The 25,137-nt window shown below is 39.6% G+C and overlaps 1 protein-coding gene across 6 annotated transcripts in view; it reads right to left on the minus strand.

Annotated features, from left to right (window-relative positions):
* Positions 1 to 25,137, minus strand: part of ASTN2 (astrotactin 2) — a 1,032,132-nt gene that overhangs the window by 174,802 nt on the left and 832,193 nt on the right. For all 6 annotated transcript variants that reach the window (XM_017949334.2, XM_017949333.2, XM_017949331.2 and 3 more), the window contains 2 exons: positions 8,337 to 8,470; positions 6,361 to 6,509 (listed from right to left, as the gene is read on the minus strand). In XM_017949334.2, coding sequence (XP_017804823.2) covers positions 6,361 to 6,509; positions 8,337 to 8,470 — 283 coding nt within the window. The remainder of the gene's footprint in view (positions 1 to 6,360; positions 6,510 to 8,336; positions 8,471 to 25,137) is intronic.

A 25,137-nucleotide genomic window follows, 5' to 3' on the forward strand; every position in this document is an offset into this window, starting at 1 on the left:
CCTAAAGCAAACACTAAATTTTTTTTTAAAAGAGTTATTTTGAGAAATGTCTGTTCATATCCTTTGCCCACTTTTTGAAGACATTCATACAGCCAACAGACACATGAAAAAATGCTCATCATCACTGGCCATCAGAGAAATGCAAATCAAAACCACAATGAGATACCATCTTACACCAGTTAGAATGGCAATCATTAAAAAGTCAGGAAACAACAGGTGCTGGAGAGGATGTGGAGAAATAGGAACACTTTTACACTGTTGGTGGGAGTGTAAACTAGTTCAACCATTATGGAAAACAGTATGGCGATTCCTCAAGGATCTAGAACTAGATGTACCATATGACCCAGCCATCCCATTACTGGGTATATACCCAAAGGATTATAAATCATGCTGCTATAAAGACACATGCACACGTATGTTTATTGCGGCACTATTCACAATAGCAAAGACTTGGAATCAACCCAAATGTCCATCAGTGACAGACTGGATTAAGAAAATGTGGCACATATACACCATGGAATACTATGCAGCCATAAAAAAGGATGAGTTTGTGTCCTTTGTAGGGACATGGATGCAGCTGGAAACCATCATTCTTAGCAAACTATCACAAGAACAGAAAACCAAACACCGCATGTTCTCACTCATAGGTGGGAACTGAACAATGAGATCACTTGGACTCGGGAAGGGGAACATCACACACCGGGGCCTATCATGGGGAGGGGGGAGGGGGGAGGGATTGCATTGGGAGTTATACCTGATGTAAATGACGAGTTGATGGGTGCTGACGAGTTGATGGGTGCAGCACACCAAAATGGCACAAGTATACATATGTAACAAACCTGCACATTATGCACATGTACCCTAAAACTTAAAGTATAATAATAATAATAAATAAATAAATAAAAGATTTTTATATTAAAAAAAAAAAAAACTTGTGAGGAGCAAAATACTCCCCTTCAAGTTATGCTTTTGAAGCCATTGTATATGTATGTATACATACACATATATATACACACAAACACACATACACACGCACACACATATATATACACACACACACAAATATATGAATATAAATGATTATCTGGTCAAAATTGCTACAAGATTAATCATTTCAACATCATCCAAATCTTATTCTCATGATTTGTCATAAAAGGGTACCTATTGCAATAAGAGCCATTGAGATCAAAGACATGAGTTAGATCCCAAGGAGAGGACTAGGCCATGCTACACTGTCAATAGCTCAAAAAGAAAGACTAGATTGTTAACTCCATGAGGCTTGAGAGCAAACTTTTTGTTTGCTTGTTTTGCTTGTACCAATTTGTGAGGGGAAAACTGAAAATAAAGCTCACCTAATTAAATACTAAAAATAAAATAAAATAAAATAAAAGAGTTATTGCTGGCCGGGTGCGGTGGCTCACGCCTGTAATCCCAGACTTTGGGAGGTGAAGGTGAGTGGATCACGAGGTCAGGAGATCGAGATCATCCTGGCTAACACAGTGAAACCCCATCTCTACTAAAAAATAAAAAAAATAGCCGGGCGCGGTGGTGGGCGCCTGTAGTCCCAGCAACACGGGAGGCTGAGGCAGGGGAATGGTGTGAACCCGGGAGGCGGAGCTTGCAGTGAGCTGAGATGGTGCCACTGCACTCCAGCCTGGGCCACAGAGCCAGATTCTGCCTCAAAAAAAAAAAAAAGAGTTATTGCTAATAAAGTCAACAAAGGAGATATAATGGAATCATAAAAGCTATCCAAAAGAAGATAGAAAAAGAAGAGAAATAAAAGATGGGATAATACTAAAAAAAAAAAAAAAAAGATAAACTTAAGCATACAAATATCACATTATTAAGCAGGTCAAGGGCTCTAAAATAAGTAAACAAACAAACAAATATCACATTAAATATAAATGGTCTAAACATCCCAACTTTATGGTCTAAACACCCCAAAGTTAATAATGCCAGCTTGGATTAAAAAATAAGACCCAACTATACACTGTCTTCCAGAAACACACTATTAATATAAAGCAATGATATTATAAAAGTAAAATAACAGCTGGGGACAGTGGCTCACACCTGTAATCCCAGCACTTTGTGAGGCTGAGACGGGCAGATCACCAGAGGTCTGGAGTTTGAGATCAGCTGGCCAACATGGCGAAACTCCATCTCTACTAACAATACAAAAATTAGCTGGGTGTGGTGGCAGGCACCTGTAATCTCAGTTACTCTGGAGGCTGAGGCAGGACAATTGCTTGAACTCAGAAGGCGGAGGTTGTGTTCGCTGAGATTGTGCCATTGCACTCCAGCCTGGGCAACAAAAGCGAAATTCTGTCTCAATAAATAAATAAATAAATAAATAATAAAGTAACAGGAAATGATAGACTTTAATACCAATCAAAAGAAAGCTGGAGTACTTAGACAAAGTAGATTTCAGAACAAATAATGTAACAGAAATATGCAAGACCATTTCACAATGTAAAGGGATCCATTCATCAAGAGAATATGAAAATTCTAAATGTTTATGAACTTAAATAACAATACCTTCAAAATATATAAAGTAAAAACTGATAAGGCTGCAGAAGAAATAAGTCCATAATTATAATCAGAGGTTTCTATAGCCCTCCCTCAATTATTGACACAAGTAGAAGAGAGAAAATCAGAAAGGCTCCAGAAGACTTGAATAACATAATTAACCAATTTTATCTAACAGGCATTTATAGAACACTCTACCCATAAATAAGTGGATGCACATTATTTTAAAGTGGACACTGAATACATCAATAGACCATCTAGACCAAAAACTAGTCTCAATAAATTTAAAATGTTTAAAGTCATGAAAACATATTTTCTGACTATAGCCAAATCAAATCAAAAAGCAGTAACAAAAATTTCTGAAAACCTCCAAATATTTGAAAACTAAGTGACATGCCTCTAAGTAACTCTTGAGTCAAAGAAGAAAACAAAAGTGAAATTGGAAATACTTTGAACTGAATGAAAATGAAAACGCAACATAACACAACCTTTGAGATACTACTAAAGCAGTAGTTAGAGGGAATGCCTACATTACAAGAAAGACCTCAAATCAAGAGCCCCAGCTACCATTTTAAAAATTAAAACGCGGAGAAAACCAAACTCAAAGTAAGCTAAACAAATAAAATAATAAAGATTAGAGGATAAATCAATGAAATAGGAAATAGCAAAAACAGATAAAACCAAAAGTTGATTCTTTGAAAATATAAATAAATGTCATAACTATCTAGCCAAACTGATCTAGAAAAAAAAGAGAGGAGACACACATCACCAATATCAAGATGAGACTAATATCGCTATAATCTCAACAGATTTCAAAAGAATAATAACAGAATGTCATAAAAAACTTTTACCAATAAATTTGATACTTTACATGGAATGAACAAGTTCCTTAAAACACACAAGCTGCCAAACATCACTCAAGAAGAAATAGATGATCTAAATAAATCTATATCTATCAAATACCTAAATTAGTAGTTAAAAACTTTCTTGCAAGAAAAGGTCTAAGCCCAGATGCATTCACTGGTGAATTCTACAAAATGATTAAGAAAAAAATACTATCAATTTTAACCAAGCTGATTATCTGAGACGACAGATACATTTCAGAAAACTGAAAAGAAGAAAATATTTTATAATTCATTTTGTGAGACCAGAATGATCCTAATTAAAAACAACAACAACAACAACAACAACAAAAACAAACAAAAAAAAACCAGATAAAAGAACCTACATTCCTGGGATAAATCTCACATGGTAGGTTGTTTTATAATATGAAAATCTATCAATGTGACTTACCATATTAACAAATTTAGAGAGATAAACTATACCATCATTTTAATAGACACAGAAAATTCAACATCCATTTCTAATGGAAACAAAGTCTTTGCAGCAGACTAGAAATAGAAGATACCTTCTTTGATGTAATCAAACATTACATTAAAAAACAACAACATACAACTAACATCATACTTAACCGTGAAAGACTAAATGCCTAAAATTAGAAAAACAGTCAAAGATGTCTGCTCTTACCACTTCTGTTCAATGTAGTACTAAGATTCCTAGCTAGAACAATTAGACAAGTAATAAATAAATAAATGTCATCACAATTGGAAAGAAAGAAATATAATTGTCTCTGTATGCAGATGACATGATCATACATACAGAAAACTTTAGGAAGAACTGAGCTTTCTAACACTGGAGGCATGTAATCAGTGCATGTTGAAGTGTTAAAGAGAAAGCAAGACTAGATGATCTCCTAAGATCCTTCCAACACTGGAATTTTTCTGCTGATATGGAAGAGGTACTTCAAGGCAAAGAATGGAGTATGCCAAATAAACGGTAGAGAGAATGAGTGAGTGCACTACGTTGGAAGGGACTTTCTGCTGAAAGGGTCAAGCGACCTTGTGGAAGAAGCAACACTTGAGTTTTGATGTAGACTCTGCATGGTCTATAAGAACAAGCACTGTGCTGGGCATAAGACAGACCTGGTTACAAAGCCTGACTCTGCCATACGTGTTTATGGGACTTTAGGAAAGTCACATATGTCTTTGAGATTTACTTACTTTATCTGTAGAACAAAGTTCATGATCATTCTTAAGTTACATTGTTTTTTGTTTGTTTGTTTTTAATTGTGAGAAGAACAGCATGCTATGGAGATGTGATGGAGATGTGAAGCATTATTGTTAAAGTGTAAACCCACTGTTGGAGGACTTTCATTTCCCTTGGTTATCTGTGGTTTACAAACCTCTGCTATTATAAAACAGCACTCCAGAAGGACAAAGACACACACACGCGCACACGCACACGCACACGCACAAAATACACACCCACCCATTCACAGACAGTGGTAAATCTCACCCACATAAAAATAATGTATATGCAGATAACACAAACACACAGACACTTCAGTTTGCCTATGCATACTCAGACACACAGTCTTGCACAAACACATATGCATGCACTCCATACAAAGTCAAAAGTCAGAATTAACCAAGTTTGAAAGATGAGACAAAATCAGTTGCCCAATTACTGTTCCATGACCCGTCCCTCTGTGAAAGTGATGTCCACTCCAGTCTGTTCTGTCTCTTTCAGTCAATAATGTGGAAAAAGCCACATCAATCCCAGGAGACCTATTAGCAGCCAACTTGACTTCTCATGTTGTCCATAATCTGGGCCTTTCTTTTTCTGACTTCTCTCACATTCACAATCTCATTTTATCACTTTCTTCCGAATTTCAGAGGAATCAAAGCAAAAATAGCCCAGAGCGGAATGGGAGAGGTGTAGGAGAGAGACAGGTAGAAAACAGGAAGACAGAAACAGAAAAGGGAACAATAAAGATCCTTTCATTCATTTATTATTCATTCAGTCAACTCATATTTGAATGCCAGACTTTGTGATAGGTGTTGGAAATTCAACTATGACTAACACAGAAAAGCCATCTTACCTCTTGGAGTTTATAATTTAATTGGGCAAATAATTATACTCCTTTAATTCTTTAAATAGCCAAGTCTTGGTTCAGGATTAAAATTATAAATTTGAGGAGATATCACAAGCTGAATAACCTTGGATCAGTCTCAATGTTCTAATCTGTGAAATGGGTACAATAATCACTAACCCTCCTAAAACTCCGAGGATGAAGATGCTGAACAAAGCATTTAGCTCAGTGCCTGGCACAAAAAATAGATGTCTAATTGATGTTTTCTGGCTGGAAAATAATAATTGCTGAATGGAAGTCTCAACAGAGAAGAGAAGATGTAAGCCTCAGTACAGATCACAAGTGAACACTTCGTTTCTTGGCAGTGTCAAAGATTTAGAACTCAGAAATAATGTTCTGAGTGATAATCAAAGGTACCTCTCTTAAAAGCCAACATTCTCAAATGCTCCTGCATGCTGGAATCACTTCCAATTATCTCTTAGCCCAGCACTAGTTAATGAAGACTCCAAGTGTATCTCACTAGAAACCCAATTGTGTGAATTTCCTTACCTCAGTTCCAGAGATAATATGTTTACAGATCAAGCCCTTCAAGCAAGAGTCCTGCAGGCCTTCCCAGAGAGAAAAAGGTCAAATTGTCTTCAGAATCAACTAGTTCTTTGACATAATATTTTGAAGGTCCAACTCAGAGAATCAGAAATTCTTTCTAACTGCAACTTGCTATCTTTCCTTGCTCAAATTCATACAAAACAGCACACAAGGATAGACAGCGAAAAATCACTAAACAATGAAATCTTCCAATGCCTTCCCAAGACAGATGAGACCAAGTCTCCAAAGAAAGTAGAAAATCCCAGTTTCCCTCTTCTGTCATACTATCCCAAGAAAATGGGAACTCATGTACCTACCTGTGTACAGGTCAGTGTCTGTGTATTCATCCACTTTCTTATGCTGCAGAATATAGTCGGAAACCTTGGTCCCAATAGCTGGCTGAACATCCACCCACTCCAAGGAGACCACAGTACTGGAGGGCTCCACTGTTGGGGACAGCCGCAGCCTACAGGGAATAAACAGGAAGATTCTTGTTTGGCAGCCAGCACCAGCTGGGGCCCAAAAGAGTCAGCATGTGTCAAAGTGAAGCACAGGTTTCAGTCTGAATTTAAATCTTGATTCCACTCACGATCACCAACTTGCATGACCTTAGGCAAGTTATTTCCCCTCTCATGGCCTCTGTTTCTCATCCATAAAATGGGAAGACAAGGAGCCACCTTTCAAGATCAATGTAGAATTTCATAAATTAATCCACGCACACAATATGTGCTCAATGGCAGTTTATCAGTTTTCCATATATTGATACTGTATTCTCAATGATGCTTCACTTTCAATTAAATTGGCAGTGCCTTCAAACAAAGGAACTTTCCACTTTTCTGCCATTCTCTTTAATACCCACAATGTATTAGCTAACTTTTTAATATCCTTAAGTAAATACACTATTGAAAGGAGTAAAACTCCTGGAGTAAATCTTTTTGCAAAGCAAGAAAAAAATAGAATGATGAAAGGTTAGAACTAGAATGGTCCTTAGAGATGATGAAGTTTAATTCCCTCATTTCACAAAATGGGGAAAGGCTCAAAAAAAGGAAACAGTTTGCACAAGGTCACACAACAAGCTGAGGACAGGACCATGATGGTGACTTTGCTTATCCTTATCCCAGATTCCTTTTTTCAACAATACCACACTGTCTCTTCAAAGACCATCTTATAACGTGATTCTTCTCACCCACAGAGGTCGATTATGGGACTTTATTTTCCAGTATTGGTTCCTGCCCCTCTCTTATGCTTCTCACACCACTTCTCCCTCTTCATCACATGCCTGCAACCACAATGACCTTCCTTTACTTCCTCAGATGGTGAATTTCCAGTGTCTGGCCCTTCACATATGGTGTTCCTTCTGCCTGAGACATGAGTTTTATCACTTGTTGCCTGGCTGGTGTCTACCCTAATTTAGGTCTCTTCAGAGAGCTTTCCCGGACTATTCCCTCTCTCTTCCAACTAAAACATCTCCCCATTATTCCCCCTAATAGCATGTCTTTGTTTATTTTTCATATTTTTCTTATTAAAATGATTTTGCTGTTGAGACAGGGTCTCACTCTGTCACTCGGGCTGGAGTGCAGTAGTGAAAGCTTGGATCACTGCCGCCTTGAATTCCTGGCCTCAAGTGATCCTCCCACCTCAGCCTCCATAGTCACTGGGACTACAGGCATGTGCCACCACACGGGCTATTTTTTTTTTTTTGTAGAGACGAGGTCTCACTATGTTGCCCAAGCTGGTCTCAACTCCTGGCCTCAAGAGATCCTCCCGCCTCAGCTTCCTAAAGTGCTGGGATTACAGGCATGAGCCATGGTGCTGAGCCCTTATTTAAACTTTTAAATTGTATTTTCCTGTTTTTGTTTTGGCATCTATCTCCTCCGTTAAATTGTCCGTTCCCTAAGTACATGGACTGTGCCGATCTTGTTTCGCAGAAGAGGTTCTCCAGTTTTGTTTTGTTCTTTTTTAACCTCAGTAGCCCCATTATCTAACACAAGACCTGACAAAGTAGTCAGCTGCCTACAAGCTTTTGCTGAATGGTTGCCTGAAGGAAGAAATGATGAACTGAGTGGCATCATTTAAAACAAGCACACACTGCAATATCAGTGTCCGCTCCTGTGCCACAATTCTGTTCTGCCAAAGCTCCCTTCTTTCCTAAAAAAGGAGGTAGCCTCCAGGGTCTTTGGGGATCTTGTTAGGCACCTTGGGAGCAAAAGCAAGTCATGGCATGGGCTGGCAGGACAGGAGTGTGAGTCCATGAAAAGGGATGGCCAAAGGAAAAGGGGCCATACATACGTACACCGGCTGCGGAAGGGGGCTGCAGTTGGGGAGCCCACTGGCATCAAAGGCGCTGAGGTCACACCTGCACCAGTCATCGATCACATCTCCTTTCCCTGAGCACCAGTAAGAACTCATCAGTGCACTCTTGAAGGCCTGGAAAAAAAGGAGGACAGAGTAGACAATGAAGACAATAGGGGAGAGATCGAGAGAAAACGTGCTGATGGCCATGATGTGAGCCATCGAGGGCTTTAGAGCAGCCCCTTTAAGCACAAGTCCCCACCTATTCCCTAAATCCCTTGCACTCTACTATCAGGTTCTCCCATCCTGGGCCATCCCCTCCCCAGGAGCCAGAAGGATCATTGAGAAATAAAAACTATATCCACTGATAGTGTCCCCTGGGCTCAGCACTCCACCTGTGTTAACTTACTTAATCTTCACAACAACCTCATACAATAGATACTATTATTATAATTTCCCATTTTACAAGTTGGAAAACTGAAGCACACAGAAAGTAAATAACTTGACTGAGGTTTACGATAGTTAAGTGACAGAGCTAGGATCCAATCCAAGGTAATCTGCCTCCAAAGCCTGCCCTCTTATTAAACACCTTGCTGCACTGCCTTTTATAGAAGTCTGACCATCTCATTGCCCTGCTTAAAAACCTTCAAAGATTTCCCACAGTCTTCAGGATAAAAATCTAAATGCCTTGTTCTCACCCCTGGCCACCTTTTCATCTCTCACCACTCTCCTGACCTTCTTTGCACAGTATCATCCGTTCTTGTGCACCCACATCATTTCCACCAACAGTGAATTCCTGTTTATGTAAAATGTGCTCTAAATCAGGAGCTAGAAAACAGTTTCTGTAAAGGGCCAGAGAGTAAGCATTTCTGGCTTCGGGACAAGGTAGACTCTTCCACAATTACTTAACACTGTCTTTGTAGCATGAAAATGGCATAGATGATACTTTACATGAATTGGCATGGTTGTATTCCTATAAAACTTTATTTACAAAGACAAGTAGTAGGCTAGATTAGGTCTGAGGGCCACAGTTTGCTGACCTTTGCTCTAAATGATAATCAATGTTCTATTTAATTGGAACGTGCTTCATAGTCTTTTTAAAACACATACACACACATGCGCGTGCGCGCGCGTGCACACACACACACACACACTCCATTCTATGCCTGGAATATTCCCCTCTCTGCACTCCAGTTTACTCTTTTGGTCTCAAATAGGAAACATTCTTTTCTCTGGGAAGCCCACCATAACTTTCTTAAGTCTAGAACCATGCTCCTCTTCTGGATACCGTAACACACTAGACCATACCTACCAACACATTTCCTTGCCTGTCTCACCAATAAACACTGGTCCCACCAAGGGCAAGGGCCAGGCCTTAGTCACATGAATATTCTTGTGGGACCTAGCACAGTTATTCAGTCAACAGTTAGTAAATACATGAATGCACATTGAAAAATAGATCGTTAATATTTGGCAGTAAAGAACTTGGAAGGCACTTTTTCAGTTTAGCACAGGACAGGACTCAAGTTTTACCTTCTACTTTGTTCCCCTCCCTTGGGCTCTGATGTGGAAGATAACTTCAGCGTGTGCTTGATGCTAACACTGACATTTCAACGCATTGCAGATTCTGAATGAATGACAGCTGTCTTTAAAACGTAAGACTTTCAGAGAATGTTGATCTCTTATTCCTTTGTGCTTTGCCTGCTCTGTATGATGGCCTTATTTTTCATTTCTTTCATATTTTTTACTTTTGATATGCTTTTAAATAAAAGTTGCACACCGCTAAGGGCACTTGATTACCAAGATATCACTTTTTTCATTCTGCATTATCTAAAAGACTCAAGTAGAACATGTTTGTATAAAGTGGGTCTGGGGTCTCCCTTCTGAGTGATCCAGAACACAGATCTAGAAGTAGACGGTGTCTATCAAGAGTGTTCCTGTGTAAGCTTCCATCTCATTTCTCCTGGAAGTTGACAAAAACTCTCCAATTATTCCTGCCACACATTCTTATCCATGTCATTTCCTAGGGATGAATGAATGAATGATCAAATTTCACCTGAGTTAAGTGTCATGACCCAAAGAAATAACAAACAATTATAATAAAAGCTAATGTTCATGAAACACTAAACGGCACAGTACATGGTACTTTAAGTGTATTAAAATGTAATAATCACAATAGTCCTGAGACACAGATATTACGATTCTCATTTATATATAAGAAAACTAGGAATCAGAGCAGTCAAGCAATTTTCTCAAGATCACACAGCAAGTAAATGGTAGAAACAGAATCCCAACCCAGATTTCTGTGACTCCCAAGTGCAGGTCTTTTCTGTTCAACAATTCTGAGCCATGGGATTAATCCCAAGTAGGGTTGCCAGAGTCAGTAAATTAAAACACAGCGTGCTCAGTTAAATTCAAATTCTAGGCGACATGTTTTTAGTGTAAGCATATTTCATAAACGATTTGCATATAAAGTGCCCGGGCCAGGGTGTGTCACACAGTAAGAGAACTGTTCCTACTAGGTGCCAGAACCTATGCTGAGAACAAATGTCCATTCTCTAGCCAGCACCAGAAGGAGGCACTCTCATGAGAACAGAAACCAGATGCGACTGCATGAGGTCATGCTGACTGTTAGACCTTTTCTCGCTCCCTTTGCAGGTTTCCCCTTAGTAAAATTAATGTGCTTAACTACTGATGGCTTAAAATTCTGTAACATCATGTACTAAGAGGCTTATTACCATAACAATTGAAAAATAGGTAAATGGGTAGAAAAGGTATAGGTGGAAGGTTGCACTGGACCCCAGCAATAGGAAGAGCATACTCTGTGTGTGTGTGTGTGTGTGTGTGTGTGTGTGTGTGTGTGTGTGTGTGGTAATGTGTGTTTAGTTTTATAAATAAGACTTGAGCTTGGAAAACCTGAAACAGGAAATCTCTGGACTGTGAGTTTCACAAAAGTTCCACCACCAAAGTTCACCATCCAGGCAGTGGATTTCTTTTTGGGAAGAAATCCTGCCTGTAAGAATCCACATCCACTGGCTCTTTCCCAAAACCCCGAGGAACAGAATGGGGACTGGTGCAATGGCCAGGCAAATACTGGTTAGAACACAAACACACCCTGATAAAAGACCAGCATCAAACAGGGAGTCCTCGTAAGGCTGCAGAAGCCAGCACTGGGTCAATGCAGGATCACTCTTTCCTTACCTCTTCTGTCCTTGCAACACTCCATCCAGAGTCCAATTAGATCCCGGGGGAGGAAAATCATAGAATGTTCCAACTTCACAGGACTCTGTAAATCATCTAACCTAATCCATTTTACAGATGCAGATACAGTGACCCAGAGATGCTAGCTGGCTGGACCAAGGTGATAGAACAACTTTACGATGAAACTACTCTATCCCTCCGTTGAGTGCTCAAAATTACCCATTGAGATGGATGCTCAATACCCACTTACAGAAAAGCAAGGAGGGACAGGTAGGGACTTGAACTAAAGCCCATTTGAATCCTTGTACCCTTGACCTTAGTAGGTCACATAGGAACAATAAATGCCAATATTTCATCCAAAATTTCCTGTTCAGCTGCTCTGCTTGGGTCATGTGCTTATGTGTGTGCGTGTGTTGTCTGCATGCGTATGTGTCTCTGTGTATGTGAGAGAAAATGAAACCTTACACTGGAGGCATTGTTGACTCCTAGCTTTTGAATAAGTGGAGGGACCTAAGAAACACATTCTGTACTTAATGGCTATATTTGCATGGCCATTGGTTTTCATAACGAAGAAGGTTTGCATTTCCACAACTTGTAAATGCTTCCAACTTCTGGCTAATTAGCTAGGAAACCAAGCTGGGCAAGAGGAGAAAACAGCCACAAAAATATTAAGCAATCAAAAAAACTAGGATGTATTTCTGACTCTCTTGTTACTTTCCTTTTTGAACTTGCATAAAAGATTCCTCATTCTTAACCTCAATTTCCCTATCTACAGATGAGGGGATAGAAGATATGTTTTCTAAGGTTTAAGTTCAGTACACATTCAGTGAACTTCCTACTACATACCTTATGCCTTCCAGAAAGTAAGAAAGGGGATTAACAAGACCAAGTCACTAATTTCAAAGGATCTGCAATTTATTAGCAAAGATACACACACAAACAATTATAATTACTATAGTACAAATGCTATGAAGTAATACACACAGAAGGCTATGAGAATACAGAAGGAAGGGGGCTCTTCTAGCTCTAAAACATGACAATGTCTTAGGAATCTTAAACTTTAGGTAAACACCCTGTACTTAAGATATTTAGAAACATCTACACAGAATGTCACTAAGCCCATGAATTAAATTCCACACTCTATACTTCAAATGACTGTAATTTTTACACTAAAAAGTATTCTCATGTGCTAATACCAAGTCAGTTATTTTTGATACTAAGATAGTTCTGGTCTGTATGACTCCAAAAAGATGCTCTGAAGTCCTTACTAATGCCTAATGGATTTCATCTCCACAGTATTAACAAACTTGGTCACATGACTGCTTAACCCACAACAAATGAGGTGGGGAAAGGCTTTCTAGAGAAAAAAACAATCTATTACCTTTTTACCAACTGGCTACATCTTAGGACCAAACACAGTATCTAGCATTTAACATAAGGCAGTCAATGTTTGTTTAATTAAAAGTTCACATGGAATGCTGAATAAAACAAACCAAATAAATGATAAAAGCAAAGAAAATGTGTGTGTATGTTTGTGATCCTCTTCTCCCCAGGATTACTTGTATCTCCCATGTCAGTTTGGTGGTTCCAGTCAAAAAGTGGTGGTCAACCCTCTACCTTATAAGGTTTCTCAAAACCAACCTCCCGACTGGGCGCAGTGGCTCACACCCATAATCCCAGCACTTTGGAAGGCCGAGGTGGGTGGATCATGAGGTCAGGAGTTCGAGACCAGCCTGGCCAACATGGTGAAACCCCATCTCTACTAAAAACACAAAAATTAGTCAGGCGTGGTGGTCGGTGCCTGTAATCCCAGCTACTCGGGAGGCTGAGGAAGAATTGCTTGAACCCAGGAGGCGGAGATTGCAGTGAGCTGAGATTGTGCCACTGTACTCCAGCCTAGGTGACAGGGCAAGACTCTGTCTTGGAAGGAAAAAACCCTCCCCACTCTGGCCCCACCACTGTCTCCCTGGTGCTGCCCATTCTATAGGCACTTGCCATGGCCTTTGAACTAGTCTCCCCACTCTCATGTTGCCTTCTCCAGCATGTCCTCTCACAACTTTCTAAAACATCACAACTTATTCTATCCTCTCACTCAGAGCCTTTTGAATGTTCCACACTTTCTGGTTAAAGCCTCCACTGATTCAACCTCCTTTGTTCTTCAGCTGATGACTCTCCTCCCATCTCAACCCCCTTGCACCCCTCTCTGTGATCTAGCCCATGCCAACTTCTTACAGTAGTGCATGCACTATTTCATACCCACAAGCCTTTTCTCATGCTGTGCCTTTGGTCTGAAGTGCCCTTTTCCCACTTCTTCCTCCTTACTGAACTCTAGGAAGGAGGTGTGGACCCTGTCACACCTTGAGAGATTTTGTCCCTCTCTCCTCTTATTCAATTTTTACAAATTTCATATTTGCTTGAAACTTGCTTATTTGTGTGTCCTTATCGCCTATCAAACTGTGAACTTCTCCATGGTAAGGTCATAAATTTGTGTTTTTTGTTTTTTTGAGACAGAGTCTCCCTCTGTTGCCCAGGCTGGAGTACAGTGGCATGATATTGGCTCACTGCAATCTCTGCCTCCTGGGTTCAAGAGATTCTCCTGCCTCAGCCTCCTGAGTAGCTGGGACAGCAGGCATGCACCACCATGCCTGGTTAGTTTTTTTTTTTTTTTTTTTTTTTTTTTTTTTTTTTTTTTTTTTTTTAGTAGAGACAGGTTTTCATCACGTTGGCCAGGCTGGTCTCAAAATCCTGATCTCAAGGGATCTGCCTGCCTCAGCCTCTCAAAGTGCTGGGATTATAGGCATAAGTCACTGCACCCAGACAAGGTCATAAATTTGATTCATCTCTGTGTCCCTACCTTCAAGAAAAAGAGTGAACACATAGGGCACCCAAAATATGTTTTAAATACGTTATAAACATACTATATTTAAATATGTTTTAAATATAAAATAGGATGTTCTGCCAAGGATTAAACTTGTGCACTTGATATTATTGTGTTCTTCTAACAAAAGAGATGACAGAAATGAATCTCTTTTGGTCACCATAAAAAGCCTAAATTACCTTGATGCCATTGAAAGGAGATTGGGGTGGACTATGGAGGCAGAGTCCCTTTTGGAGACAATTGTGATCACAGCTTGGAGGAGAGTGGGGTTGATAGCTTTTTTGCCCAGAAGTTTTTGAAGATATAAAATAAGAAGCTTCTAGGGCCTAGAGAGATGGGAGGTGAAGAGACAGTGGTTGACATCCCAGCTTTATAGGGAAACACATATTGTGTAGTTGATCAGGACGGAATTGATGAACATGGGAAGGATTGAAGAGGTTATCATAGCAGTGTCTGCAAAAAAAAGCAGAAATAGAGGTTTCTAGCCCAGCCTGGAACTCTGGATAGGATCTACCTGGGCCATTTGCCATCCGTCATCAGCATATCTCCTCATAATGGCTGCAGAAGATTCCAATTACCCATTTCCCTGGTAGCCGTAGGAGATAGGGTACAGGGCCTGGAGGCCCCACTCCTTAGGAATGAAACAAGACCTGCCCATCTGTCCTGACAGTGAGAAGGCAATTAATTGGTTGTTCTTTTACAAATCAATGAATGTATAATTAACTAGCATGGGTAAAAACACATAAAGGGAGAAAAGTAGGTAGTGTTAGTTGACTTAAATCTTCTTATTCCCAAACAAAACAGGAAGTCAAGTGAGGTGAGTCATGTCAAAAATTGCTTGGAAAAGGGAGAAACTAGGGAGTAGCCAAGCAATGGGAAGTAGAACCCTTAAACTACATATATATCCCAGAAGCTAGAGGGCTCTGAAGTGCATACAACCATATTCACTGGCACTGATTCTTGGCATTTCAGATCTAGAAGGGTCCTGAGACATGAAGCTGGTCCTTACAACTCTGCACAGACTAGGAGGCCCAAAGAAGAGAAACATTCACTACACCAAGTTGCCTACATTTGGTCCTGGGTTCAAACCACCAACTTCTGTCATTTTAGTAGAAAGCAAGCATAACAACAGCATTTACTGAGAGGGTGGTAAGCACTTTAATATACATTATATCATTTAATCATGTCAATAGCCTTATGTAGTAGTTTTGCTGTTCCTAGCCCCATTTTATAGATTAGGAAACTGAGGTCTGAAGGTTAAAATAGCCTGTTCAAGGTCACCCACTAAAATGTAGTAGAACCAGGACTTGAACTCAAGCCATCGAATCCTGAAGCCCATGCTGTCAGCCACTACAACCATCAGCAATGTTCTCACTGAAGCAGAGAATATTAATAATTACATGCTATTTATTGAGTACTTACTACAAGCCAGGCACTGTTCTAAGTTCTTTTTATGTATTACTCCTCACAACACCCTAAGTACTTTAGACATATTAACTCATTAACTTTTCCCAACAACCTGTGAGCTAGGTGTAGTCATTATGTCCAATCTGCATTTGTTTCCAAGGTCACATAGCTGCTAAGTGGTAGAGCCAGGCTTTGAATTCCGGACATTTGGCTTAAACCAGGAAATCTATGCTTTGAAATATAAAGTCTCCATATAAAAGACAATCCATTTATTTAAAATGTTATTCACACCCCTGAGTCCACCCACCTTTAGCATATCTTGGGATTTTTCACTGTACAAATGAGAATGGACCAATGAAAATATCATATGAAGCTGCAATTTTGTAAGTCAAATGTCAGCAATATCATATAGTTCAATGTAATAGAAGCCATAAGTGTGAATGAAATCACACAGAAAAAGTACAGAGCATGAAAAGAGTAAGGAGACATAGATAAGAGAATCCAAGAGAACGCTAACATTTTCTAATTTACTGTGTGACCTCAGTAAGTCTCTTCCCCTCCTTGGGTCTTACTGTCACCTGTTAGTTTCTTCAAGTTGGACATTCAAATCACAGCATTGCTATTTCCGATCACTTTCTCACTTACGTTAAGATTTAGCTGTTTCTCAAAGCTGGTCATAATTTCCCCATCCCTTTTAGAACTTCCCATCCTAGATACACTGACTAGAATTGACTGTAAGCAGGCTAAACTATGGAGACAGTAAAAGGATCCGTGGTTTCCAGAGGTTAGGGAGAAGTGAAGGATGAATAAGCAGAGCACAAAGGATTTACAGGGCAGTGAAAATACTTTGTGTGATACTATACTGGTGTATACATGGAATTATACATCTGTAAAAACCCATAGAAAGTACAACCTCAACAGGGAACCCTCTCATAAACTATGGACTTTGGGTACTAATGATGTGTCAATGCAGGTTCATTGACTGTGGCAAATGTACCACTCTGGTGGAGATGTTAATAGTGTGGGAGGCTATGTGTATATGGGGTAGAGGGTATATGGGAATTCTCTGCTCACTTTAGCTGAGAACATAAAACTGCTCTAGAGAAAGTCTATTTGACTTCCTGCCAGTTGGCATCCTCTCTGCAGAGGTCACACAGATGACAAGCATACCATTAACAGTTTTTGAAGAAAGAGAGGAGTGGGATGAAGAGAACAGACACCTATTAAGCATCTCTTTATTCTGTGCCTACTGCTAGGGCATCTCCCTGTTAGCTCCTATTATCCTCCCAACAACTTGCGGAGGCAGCAGCTTTTACTGTTCCCAGTAATTCTTTTTTTTTTTTTTTGAGACAGAGTCTCGCTCTGTCGCCCAGGCTGGAGAGCAGTGGCACAATCTTGGCTCGCTGCATACTCTGCCTCCTGGGTTCACGCCCTTCTCCTGTCTCTGCCTCAGCCTCAGCCTCAGGAGTAGCTGGGACTACAGGCACCCACCACCATGTCCGGCTAATCTTTTGTATTTTTAGTACAGATGGGGTTTCACCATGTTAGCCAGGATGGTCTCGAGCTTCTGACCTCATGATCCGCCTGCCTCAGCCTCCCAAAGTGCTGGGATTCCAGGCATGAGCCACCACACCCGGCCTGTTTCCAGTAATTCTTACAGATGAGCAAGTGAAAGGTCAGAGAAGATGCTGGACCAAGGTCAACCAGACAACACAGTAGGGCAGAGGGTCTACTTTGGACTCAACTTCAAATCCCAAGCAGTGCCCCCTGACCTTCTTCAACCCATCTCTTATTTTCAGCCTCAGATCCCCCCATAAAGTGAATAAATACTAACTGGCAGGGACCCATTTCCTATATAAGAAATTGTGCAGCTCAATCTATGGCTCTATAAATCACAGAAACGACACCTAATTTCCCCCGTCAGGATAAGCTTCACTTTTCAAACCATTCTCCTCTGAATGATGAGAGCCTGACAGAACAGCTCCTTAATCTGGGTGACAGGAAGAAGACATTTAGAGCCAGGCAAACCCCCCTATTGCCACACTTACCTCCACTAATGAAAAAATATTAGAGAAATAAATATACAACCCACTGAGATGCTTGTGCACAGGGCTCTGTCAGCTGTCTGTTTCTCAAGACGTACACAGACAAGATGATAGGATTATATGATCCTCAGGCAAGGAGTAATTTTTCTTGTCAGTTAGTCCCGTATTTCAGCTCCCATCCATCTCACACAGAAGATGAAGTACTAGGTTTTAATGCATTAAAAATAACACTGAGCATTTTTTGAACACTTTTCTATTCCAAACACAGTGCTCAGTGAGAACGGACTGCAGGGATTCATTTAATTTATACAGCAACACCATGAATTTGATACTCCTATTGGTGCCACTATATAGAGGATGAGTCTGAGGCCCCAGAGAGTTTGGGTTCCTTTCCTAAGATACGTAGCCAGTATATAGCAGAACAAAACTCAGACCCACGTTTCTCAAATTCTAAAGCCTAAATGCTTAACCACCACGGGTCACTTTCATCCCCACAAACAGCCTGTATATTAGGTTGTATTGATTCCATGCAACGCTTGAAAAAGTGAAATTTTTTAAAGTTTGATGCTCCTGTGATCAGGTGACTTCATCAATGTCACGAATCGAGGAATTAGGACTCAAACACAGGTCTCAACTGAAAGACTGAATCCTCTTCTCCAAACTGGTCATTTTTCCTAAATACTAAAGGCGGGTGGCACATGACATATTCTTAGGAGGAGTGAGGGGGACCAGTTAACCTTGCCCTGGTCAGTCCCAAGTCCTTATTTGCCACAACCAAATAAGGACTTAATAAAAAAAATAGATTCATGTTGGTCTGGGCAATAGTTTTATGAATAAGACCTCAAAAGCACAGGCAATAAAAGCAAAAAGAGACAAATAGGATTACATCAAATTAAAAATCATCCTTTGTTCACTGCAAAGGAAACAGTCAATTGAGTGAAAAGACAATCCACAGAATGAGAGAAAATACTTGCAAGTTATGGCTCTGACAAAGGGTTAATATCCAGAATATATATGAGAAAAAAAAAAAACCCAAAACAGAAAACATATAATTCAATTTAAAAATGGGCAAGAGAGCTGAATAGACAGTCCTCAAAAAAAATATAAAAGTGGCCAAGTATATGAAAAAAATGCTTGACATCACTAATTATCAGGGAAATGTAAATCAAAACCACAATGAGATATCATCTCGCTCCAATTTGGATAGTTATTATGAAAAAGACAAAAAGTAAAAAAAGCTGGCATAAATGGTCAGAAAGGGGAACTCTTATATACTGTTGGTGGGAATATAAATTAGTATAGCTATTATAGAAAACAGTATGAGAATTCCTGTAAAACTTAAAAATGAAACTACTATATGATCCAATAATCTCACTACTGGGTATATATCCAAAGGAAATAAAATCAGTATCTTAAAGAGATATCTGCACTTTCAGCCTGTGTCCTGTTTATTGCAATACTGTTAACAATAACCAAGATATGGACTCAACTTAAGTGTCCATCAATAAATGCATGGATAAAGAAAATGTGATGTATATATACAACGGAGCATTATTCAACCATAAAGAATAAAATTCTGTCATTTACAGCAATAGGAATAGAACTGGAGATAATTATGTATATGAAATAAGCCAGGTACAGAAAGAAAAATACTACTTGTTTTCATTCATATGTGGAAGCTGAAAAAGTGGATCTCATGGAGATGGAGGGTTGATGGGTAGTTATCAGAGCATAGGAAGGGTAAGAGAGAAAGCAGGATGAAAAGAGGCTGGTTAACAGATACAAAAACATGGTTAGGTAGAATGAATAAGATCTGCTGTTCAATAGTACAGTAGCATGACTATAGTTAACAATAATGCATTCAAAATAGCTGGAAGAGAAGAATTAGAATGTTTCCAATGTAAAAAAGGAAAAAAGATAAATGTTTTGGATGATGGATATCCCAGTTACCCTGATTTGATCATTATACATTGTATGCATGTATCAAAATATCACATGTAGGCCAGATGCGGTGTCTCATGCCTGTAATCCCAACACTTTGGGATGCCGAGGCAGGCGGATCATGAGGTCAAGGATTGAGACCATCCTGGCCAACATAGTGAAACTCCGTCTCTACTGAAAATACAAAAACTAGCTGGGTGTGGTTGCACGCACCTGTAGACCCAGCTACTCAAGAGGCTGAGGCAGGAGAGTCGCTGGAAGGAAGGAAGGAAGGAAGGAAGGAAGGAAGGAAGGAAGGAAGGAAGGAAGGAAAGAAAGAAAAGAAAGAAAGAAAGAAAAAGAAAGAAAGAAAGAAAGAAAGAAAGAAAGAAAGAAAGAAAGAAAGAAAGAAAGAAAGAAAGAAAGAGAAAGAAAGGAAGGAGGGAGGGAGGGAAAGGAGAGGAAAGGAGAGGAAAGGAGAGGAAAGGAGAGGAAAGGAGAGGAAAGGAGAAGAAAGGAGAGGAAAGGAGGAGAGAGGAAAGGAAAGGAAAGGAAAAGAAAAGAAAGGAAAGGAAGAGAGAGAGAAAATATCACATGTACCCTCAAAATATGTACAACTACTATCTATCAATAATAATTTTTAAAAGACCTATAATCTCAGCACTTTAAGAGGATTGCTTGAGGCCAGGAATTTGAGACCAGCCTGGACAATATAGCGAGACCTCATTTCTATTCTATATTTCTAAAAAGAAAAACAATAAAACAATTAAAAAGAGTTTTGACTAAGAAAAATATAACCATTTTTCTTAGCCTGGCACACACAGCCCTTCACAAAGTGATGTCAAACAACCTCTCTAGCTTCATATCCCACCACCATAGTCTGTCCCAGTCTTACATACCAGCTACATTGAACCTTTTGTCATGGACCAGGGAGGCAAGAAACTTTTATGTCACTGTATCTTTGTACATGGGTTCTCCCAGCCTATAATGCCTTTATTCTATCTTTAATCAAATCATACTCATTCTTTAAGACCCGCTACAACTTCAGCCTTCTTTGAAAACCTTTCCTTGATTTCCTAGCAGAACTGAAAGCCCTTACTGTACCTTTGACAACACATCTCTTAGTGAACTTACCACATTTTATGAAATTATTTATCTATATGTCCGTCCTCCCTATCAGACTATGAGTTGTTTGCCTTATTTTATCAGAAATTCCTCACACAAGGCATGTCCCAAAGTAGGTACTCCATAAAAGTTTGTTGCATGAATGACTATTGCATGAATGAGTAATAAAGTCTGAGGAAAGAAGACAGGGAGCTGTTTGAGTGTGTGATCTATGTGATCTTAGTAGACCTGCTCAGTCATTGGGGCAATAGATTGTGCTTACACTGTTCTAAACTATCTCCAAATCATTTGTCCTGCCTGTCACAGACCTGAGAGCAATTGTGAAAGTGATGAATAGCAGACCAATTATGAGCAATAGGAAACATTGGTTATAACTCCAGGGAGAAGACACAGCCATATCAGTAGCCTCATCCATCTAATCATGAGTCATCTTCCCAAGGCATCTTGCTCTGTGACCTTGAACTGTCAAGGGTTTGTTAGTCTTACACAAATTTAAGTTCTTCAGAGGATGGTTCCCCTTTTCAGCCTGTGTCCTACAAAGGCGTTGCTCCTGGACTGCTCAGTCCTGGAAGGGGAAACCTGGCTGGAACTCACATACTTTTCCTAAGGGAAACCTTTAGCTGAGGATTCCAGTCCCACCCAAGAGACAAGACCTGTCTTCTAAGCCTGCTGTCCTTTGATAGATAGTTAACTCCTCTTTCCTGTGGTGAGAACATCTGGAGATGAGAGGCGGGTGGGAAAGTTTCAAGTGAAGGATTTGTCCAAGATTGTGGAGTTCGCATCTCTAAATGCTAGCTTAAGTTAATGGCAAGTTCCTAAGTAAAGAATTACACAATTTCTCTTCTGTGGCCACTGATGATTTCATTTTTCCAGTACGCCCATTGTCCCTAAGGAGGCATCTGAGGGAGGAAGCCTCTCCTGCTGGTGGGGCTTCTATGGGACTATGAGTGGGGGCAGGAAAATAAAGGTCACAGGACAGGAGGGGACATGCTTAGTCTAGCTAGACCCATTCTGAGTTTACCTTGGCCTTTGATAGGGAGCCTTTTACATTTGGCCGAGGAAGCTTGGAAGTGGTGGATTCTTATCAGCTTTAATGTAGTCATATTTCTATCATGGCAAATGAGATTCTGAAAAGTCTAGATCATTTAACCCAGGAAAGGATGTTACACATGATGGAAGGATGGCAGAACATTGAGGTTAGGAGCATGGTCACTGGAACCAGACTCCTGGGTTCAAATCCCAGTGCTATCACTAAGCAAACCGATAGAATCGTCTTCAATTGTCTATGCTTTACTTTCTGCCTGTATAAAATGGGTACATACTAAGATCTACCTCATTTAGAAATGTACAAGGATCATGTATAAAGTGCCTAAAATAATGTCAGATCTATACCAAAATCCACATATATTTAATAATTAAACAACTATTGACTAGGCCCTGAACTTGGATATTCTCTAGATGAAAGAAAGTAACTTAATAAGCAAAATAATTTTTTAACAGTTTAATTACAGACAAAAGAGACTCTGGGCACATCTACACTCACTCGGAATTATTTTTATTCTTTGTAATATTTTCTATTGAAAAAACAATACAGCACTGGAACAATCTATCAGAGATATTATCTTTGCCTTTGGGGAAGTACAACTTTCCTTGTCTCTGTGAACTGATTGCCCTTTTGATTTTTGAATCAGTGGATCTCTAAGGGTAAGACAATTACTGTTTGTTATATGCCTACTCTGTGCTGGATGCTTTAATAAGAAGCAAGAGAAGAGGATAGTGGGAGAAAAAGAGAGAGAAGTGGGGGAAGACTAAGAAGAAAAAAAAGAAGAAGAAGCTACAACTAATATTGATCAAGTGTTTAATTATATTAGCTATTGCTAAGTGCTTTACATGCATAGTCTTATTTAACAGTTAAATACTATTATTACCTCCATTGAGGTTATGAGTAATTAAATTATATCTCCATAGTACATGCAAAATGGGAGTTTAAACCTAAGTCTATCTGATTCATGTACTGCCTTTTCTTTACATCCGTCATCTTACATAACATTCAGAGCCACCCTATAAAGTAGGTGCTCATATTACTCCCATCCTACATCTAAGAAAATGGAGCTCAAGTAAGCTAAGTTGAATGTACAATGCCATCCAACAGGTAAGCATGAAATAAGAAATTTAAACGTAAATCTGGTTGACTGTTAAAACCATGGTTCCCTCTATGATATCTCACTAAAACCTCTAAAATATCAAAATCTCACTGGTAAGTCTGTTTGCCTTGAATGTAATTAATGCTCTCCTGACACATAAAAATAAGCAAATAAATCTATCTATATTTATACCAATATCTATATACCTATATGTTATCTATATCTATATATCTCCAGCTCTATTCAAAATGAGTACCTGCACATATGAGAAACAATCACCAGGGAAACACTGTAGAGGGATGAGAAGAGCTTCACTAACATATACTACACTACCTCAAGCACCTGCTATGTTATGCTTCAGTTGCCCGGTGTTCCCTCTGATTTTTGGAAGACAAGCAATAATTTCTGAAAAAGATCCAGGTTGAGCAAGCTAAAGTTGAAGAAGCCAAGTTCAAGCTCCTTTGATTGTGGATGTATGATCTCTGAAATAGCATTAAGAAAAGGGCTTTGAATTGAGCTAATAGATGGTTTTTATTGAGTTTTGAGACAAAAACTTTGATTAGATGGTAGAGTAAAACCCAGTTTCCAAGGGGCCAAGAAATAAGAAGTGAGAACAGAGCAACAAGTTTTATTGTCAAAGAAAGATGAAGTGGTAAATGATAGAAGAAACTCTAGAATCCAAGAAAGCCTATCTGATGATAGAACAGGCTTGCCCATGCCAAAGTGTAGTGGAAAAAGCCAGTAATGAAAAAGGCTCTATTCTTCGCATGCGGAGAACACAAGCTATGGAACCAGACAAACATGGATTTAAATCTTAGCTCCATAACCCACTGCTATGTAATACTGATATTTCTCCTTCTGAGCTTCTGTCTCCTTCAGCTACTCAAAAGTTATGTTTTAAATACCTACTATGTGTATGGCACTAAATATAGAAGCTACTGTGACCCAGGAGAAGTCTAAAAGTCTGGAAGTAAGATACTTGATTTCCATCTTTAACTCTAAGGCAACAGTAATAGTCTCTGTGCTTTCTAACTTTTTTCTTCATAAATCACATACCACACATTAAGATGCACTTAAACTTGGTGGGTGCAGTAGCTCATGCCTGTAATCCCAGCACTTTGGGAGGCTGATGCAGGTGGATCACCTGAGGTCAGGAGTTCGAGACTAGCCTGGCTAACATGGTGAAACTCCATCTCTATTAAAAATACAAAAATTAGCCAGACATGGTGGTGGGTACCTGTAATCCCAGCTCCCAGCTACTTGAGAGGCTAAGGCAGGAAAATCATTTGAACCTGGGAGGTGGAGGTTGCAGTGAGCTGAGACTGCACACTCCAGCCTGGGCAACAGAGTGAGACTTCATCTCAAAACAAACAAACAAACAAACAAACAAAAGATGTACTTGGACATACTGGAGTTCTCTCAGAGCCCTATAATCAGTATGGCCTGGGTAAGACTGAGTTGGCTGTGGATTAAATCATGATATCTCCCCCAAAATACATGTTGAATCTCAATCCTCAATGCAACAATATTAAGAGGAGTGGTCTCCGGGAGGTTATTAAGTCATGAGGGCTCCACCCTTATAAATAGGAGTATTATCTTTATAAAAGGGCTCAAGGTTAAAGTGAGTGCTCTTTTGCCCTGCCTTTCAGTCCTTTCTGCCATGTAAGGACACAGTGTTCCTCTCCTCCCAAGCCTGCAGTACTAAGGTGCCATCTTGGAAGCAGAGAGCAACCCTCACCAGACACCAATCCTGCCAGCACCTTCATCTTGGACTTCCCAGCCTCCAGAACCGTGAGAAAATAAACTTCCTTATAAATTACCCAGTTTCAAGTATTCTGTCAGCAGAAATGGACTAAGGCAGAGTCCACATCAAGATTCAGACCCATGTGATGAAAAACTGTTGAGGGAACTAGGAATGATTTCCAGGAGAGAAGAAAAAAAATCAACTGAGACCTAAAATATCTTCAAATACTTGAAAGACTGTCACTTAGAATTGGAGAGAGGATTAACTTTTATTGAGCTTTTTCTAGTGCAAGGCAGTGTTGCTAAGCACCTTACATGAACTTTTGCGAAACAATTCTA

This window comes from Papio anubis, chromosome 13, assembly GCF_008728515.1.
Source record: "Papio anubis isolate 15944 chromosome 13, Panubis1.0, whole genome shotgun sequence".
In the NCBI taxonomy this organism is placed as follows: domain Eukaryota; kingdom Metazoa; phylum Chordata; class Mammalia; order Primates; family Cercopithecidae; genus Papio; species Papio anubis.